This window comes from Notothenia coriiceps, unplaced genomic scaffold (assembly GCF_000735185.1).
Source record: "Notothenia coriiceps isolate Sejong01 unplaced genomic scaffold, NC01 NC01_scaffold00009589, whole genome shotgun sequence".
NCBI lineage: Eukaryota > Metazoa > Chordata > Actinopteri > Perciformes > Nototheniidae > Notothenia > Notothenia coriiceps.
In genome coordinates this window covers 324-4,453 of record NW_011342290.1, presented here as the reverse complement: position 1 = coordinate 4,453, position 4,130 = coordinate 324, and the positions used below count along the sequence as shown (strand labels likewise).

At 35.8% G+C, this 4,130-nt stretch overlaps 1 protein-coding gene across 1 annotated transcript; it reads right to left on the bottom strand.

Moving 5' to 3' along the window:
* Positions 1–892: 892 nt before the first annotated feature.
* Positions 893–3,203, bottom strand: spcs2 (signal peptidase complex subunit 2; the record flags this gene model as incomplete). Its single annotated transcript, XM_010771019.1, has 2 exons — positions 893–1,560; positions 2,968–3,203. Coding segments are annotated over 2 exons (423 nt in total), but the record flags the coding sequence as incomplete, so codon positions are not given.
* Between the last annotated feature and the right edge of the window lie 927 nt (positions 3,204–4,130).

Sequence of the window (4,130 nt, the reverse complement as noted above, 5' to 3'; positions counted from 1 at the left end):
GGGACAGAAAGACATTCTCATGAACTTCCGGGATGATGGTATGGACGCAGATTTTGTCTTTTTTTGTGCAGTTAATTGTATTTTTCGGGACATTTCATTTCCATAAAAACAAATGGGCTGACTCCAAACCACATTTTGTACATTTCTATCAATACTTTAAACAATATATTAGCACGATAAAACACATTAGGAATAAGAAGGCAACGAATTTGATATTTAAAAAATATTTGAAATAGTATCAGAAATGTAGTTTGCTTTCCTTTTTAATTTGTTCATGTATGATATTGAATAGATAGATCAATGCAAATAAAATAATAATCTAATATAATGTAATCACTCGACTTTTATGGGATTTGTATTATATTTAATACATATGTTTTACTGTTTTGAAAATTCTTCTCACGTGTTTTTTCACAGCCGGTGTTATATTAATAATATATATATACGTTAGTTTTTAATTCTACTAGTTTTAAACATTTAAAAATAATTCTACTTGACCACAGACAAAGTAAAATATCAAATATATTATTATTATTTATTATAATTAATCCCAATCCATATACTTTATTCATTCTGGGGGGAAATATGGTTTCATCAAAGTTGATTTATTTAAGAATAAAATATAAAAGACAAGATTAAATACAATATATATATTAACACAAATACAAAATGTGCATTAAATATACACACATATCTTTATTACAATATATATATAGTTGTGTATTTGTATTAATTGTGAATATTATAAGTGTATATCTTTTTAGCCCAGCCGTGATTCTGCTATAGAGCTGCAGGAGAAACAGAGCAACAGCGCCCTCTGCTGGAGGAACGGCGGTACTGCGGATGGAAATCACAAATAATACTAGAAATAGGAAAAAAGGATGATTCAGGGTGTCGGTAACATTCTCCATCTTTAATGAGTTCACACGCTTGTTTCAGACGTTACAGAGAAATAGGAAATAATACAAAAAAACATTCAAAGTTTCATTTTGGTCGACATTCGCACCACTTCCTGTTGTCTTATTCAGACTCTCCTCCGACTGCTCTTTTGTTGTTGTTTTCTTTTGGTCTTGTAAACAGGAAGTGTGGAGCTGAAATGTTATTATGGGATGAAATACTGACGACCAGTTGCTGATGATCTCAGGCTGCAAACTGCACTTTGTTTTGTTAAATCATTGACAATCAAGCGTCACAGAAATGTCCCTCACAAACTGCAGAGGACGTCTTTGAACGCAACACGAATATTTAGTCTTAATAGCCGAAAAATAAGTGTTTCCTGTTTGAAAAAAAACGTTTAAACTCGGGACGAAACACCGAAGATCTCCTGAAGCCTCAGAAACCACGGAGTACTTGTTGGAGTATTATCTGAAGTATTACTTGCTCTTCTTGTCGGCGCCCAGCGCGTCGTGAAGCTTGGAAACACTTTTCTCGAACGGGTCCATGTCGAGCGTCCCTTCTTCGTCGAAAAACGCAGACACGGACTCGGTGAACTCGGCGTCGCGAGTCTTCTTGGTTTTCCCGTCAGTGAAAGAAACTCTGAGCGAGTACTGGTCGTCAAACCTGAGGCACATACAAATATATATATTAATAAATACAAATACAGATAAATAATTACTAAATAAATAAATATTAATAATACAAATAAATATAATTGAATCCAAATAATCCAAATATATATAAATAATTAAAAACATGAATAAATAATAATAAATTGAATTTAAATAGCGCTTTTAATAAATAATAACAAATATATATATAAATGAGTAGCTCTCTGTTCGGAGCGCACTCATATTGGAGTTAAGCATAGAAACCTATCACGGCTTCCGGTTGAGAAACGTCTGCAATCTCGTGTTATCACTTTTCTAAAATTTCCAATTTAGCAAAAAACCACTGTATTTTTATGATCAAAGTTTACACAAGAGACGAGCATGACCATCAGACTAGACACGCTACATCAGGCCATCTACGGGCACCTAAGGATAAACCTTCTGTGACTTATCGAGCTATAAAGGAACTCATTGCCAAACTACCTCGCTGAAATAGAGTCCAGAGCCTCTTTCAACAAGAGATCGAAGGGCCATCTACTGATGAGCATGTAGCCCTTACTGTGAACCCTAATGTCATGCTTGGTACTGGTGGGTGTCTTGTGCTCATCCTTGGCTGAGTTTGATATTGAAAGAGGATGAGATTGTTGATGATGTTGTTAATGTTGTTGTTGATGATGTTGTTAATGTTGTCAGAGGCCTGTACTACGAAGCAGGATTCTAACTTCAGGGAACACTCGGGGTTTCCGGTCCTACGACGCTGGTTCTCTTTTTAGCAGGCTAGATCTCCATGGTAACTGATGCTGAGTGGCTAACCTGCTCCGGAGTAGGTTAGGTTGCAGGCGTGGACCCGCGTCGTAGGACCGCTTAGCGAGAGCGCGTATGTTTTGGATTAGGCCAACCGGCTAACTCAAACGTATCCAGGTTAGGTTGAACCGGCTTCGTCGTACAGGCCTCTGGACTTATGTCTTGAATGTTGTTGTATTGTTTTAAGTGTCGGACCCCAGGAAGAGTAGCCTTAGTCAAGAGCAAAAGCTACTGGGGATCCTAAATAAACATAAATCAATACAAATAAAAAATATGAATAAATCAAATAAACATAATTAAATAAATACAAAATTATAACAAATACTAATAAATATAAATAGTAAAAAACATAAATTAATATAAATGATTGAAACATAAATAAATATAAATGTAAGTCAATACTAAATAATAATTATTATGTATTTAATTAAATAATTAAAAGTATTATTATAATTTGTTCTGTGACCATGACCTAATGGGGGGGGGGTGTTTGTCTTTCCTTTAACAGACACATTGTCCTGTGCTAAAGAAGGTACATGTAAATGAATGAATATGAAAATAACTGAATGTGTATAGAGCCAGTACGGGGTCGGAGCAGTGCATGCTGGGAGCTGACCGTTTGAGGGAGGAGCAGAGCGTCCAGCTGTGATCCGGGTCCATGCCAGCCGGGTCTTTCTGATGAGCCACCAGGAAGATGTTCTTCTCCCGGTACGACGTGTACAGCGTCAGCACCGCCATCATGATGAAGTACGTGGGCCGGGTTAAGGACAACAACAACAACAACAACAACAACAACAACAACAACAGGCCATAAGACTGATAAACACCTGAACTACAACATCCATACCACCACTATGTGCAATATAAATACCATCATTACAAAACACTCGATATAACACGTGCAATATCATTATTATTAGTGTTCTATGATAACGGGTAATTACGTATCTGCCACTACGTTTCTTTACATGAATGATGTCACCGTCTGTTTCCTGTAGTTACTTAATGCTCTTTTCACTATTCTGTCAGTGTACAGTTTGATTATCATGCTGCTGTGTTTATTGTGTTTTTGTAACTCTGGCACGACCATTTCCTTCAGGATGAATAAAGTCTTATCTTAACATTCACCTGTTTGCATCTTACACAGGATGTATCACTTCGATATGGACTCTCCTTGCTTGCTCTGTTGAAGGAGCCAATTTAATAAATATATAATCAGACTTTAGTTCCACCTGGAGTAAATCCACCAGCTACCCTGCAGTATACAAAGTCATTCAAACTAGCTGCACCTTTACCAGCTTTGAGAACACTTTCATGATCAATCATTATAAAACATATCATATATATTATTCTGAAATGGACCAATCTGCACAATGACTACTTTTACTGTCTTTAACTATATTTTGATTAGAATACTTTTCTATTTTTACTTGAGGAACATTTTGAATGCAGGACTTTTACTGTAACAGAGTATTCCTACACTCTGGTACTTCTACTTTTACTCAAGTACAAGATCTGAGTACTTTGATGTTCTAGACTCATGAAGATGAAAATGAGTTCATGTTCTAGACTCATGAAGATGAAAATGAGTTCATGATCTAGACTCATGAAGATGAAAATGAGTTCATCTTCTAGACTCATGAAGATGAAAATGAGTTCATGTTCTAGACTCATGAAGATGAAAATGAGTTCATGTTCTAGACTCATGAAGATGAAAATGATGTTCTAGACTCATGAAGATGAAAATGAGTTCATGTTCTAGACTCATGAAGATGAAAA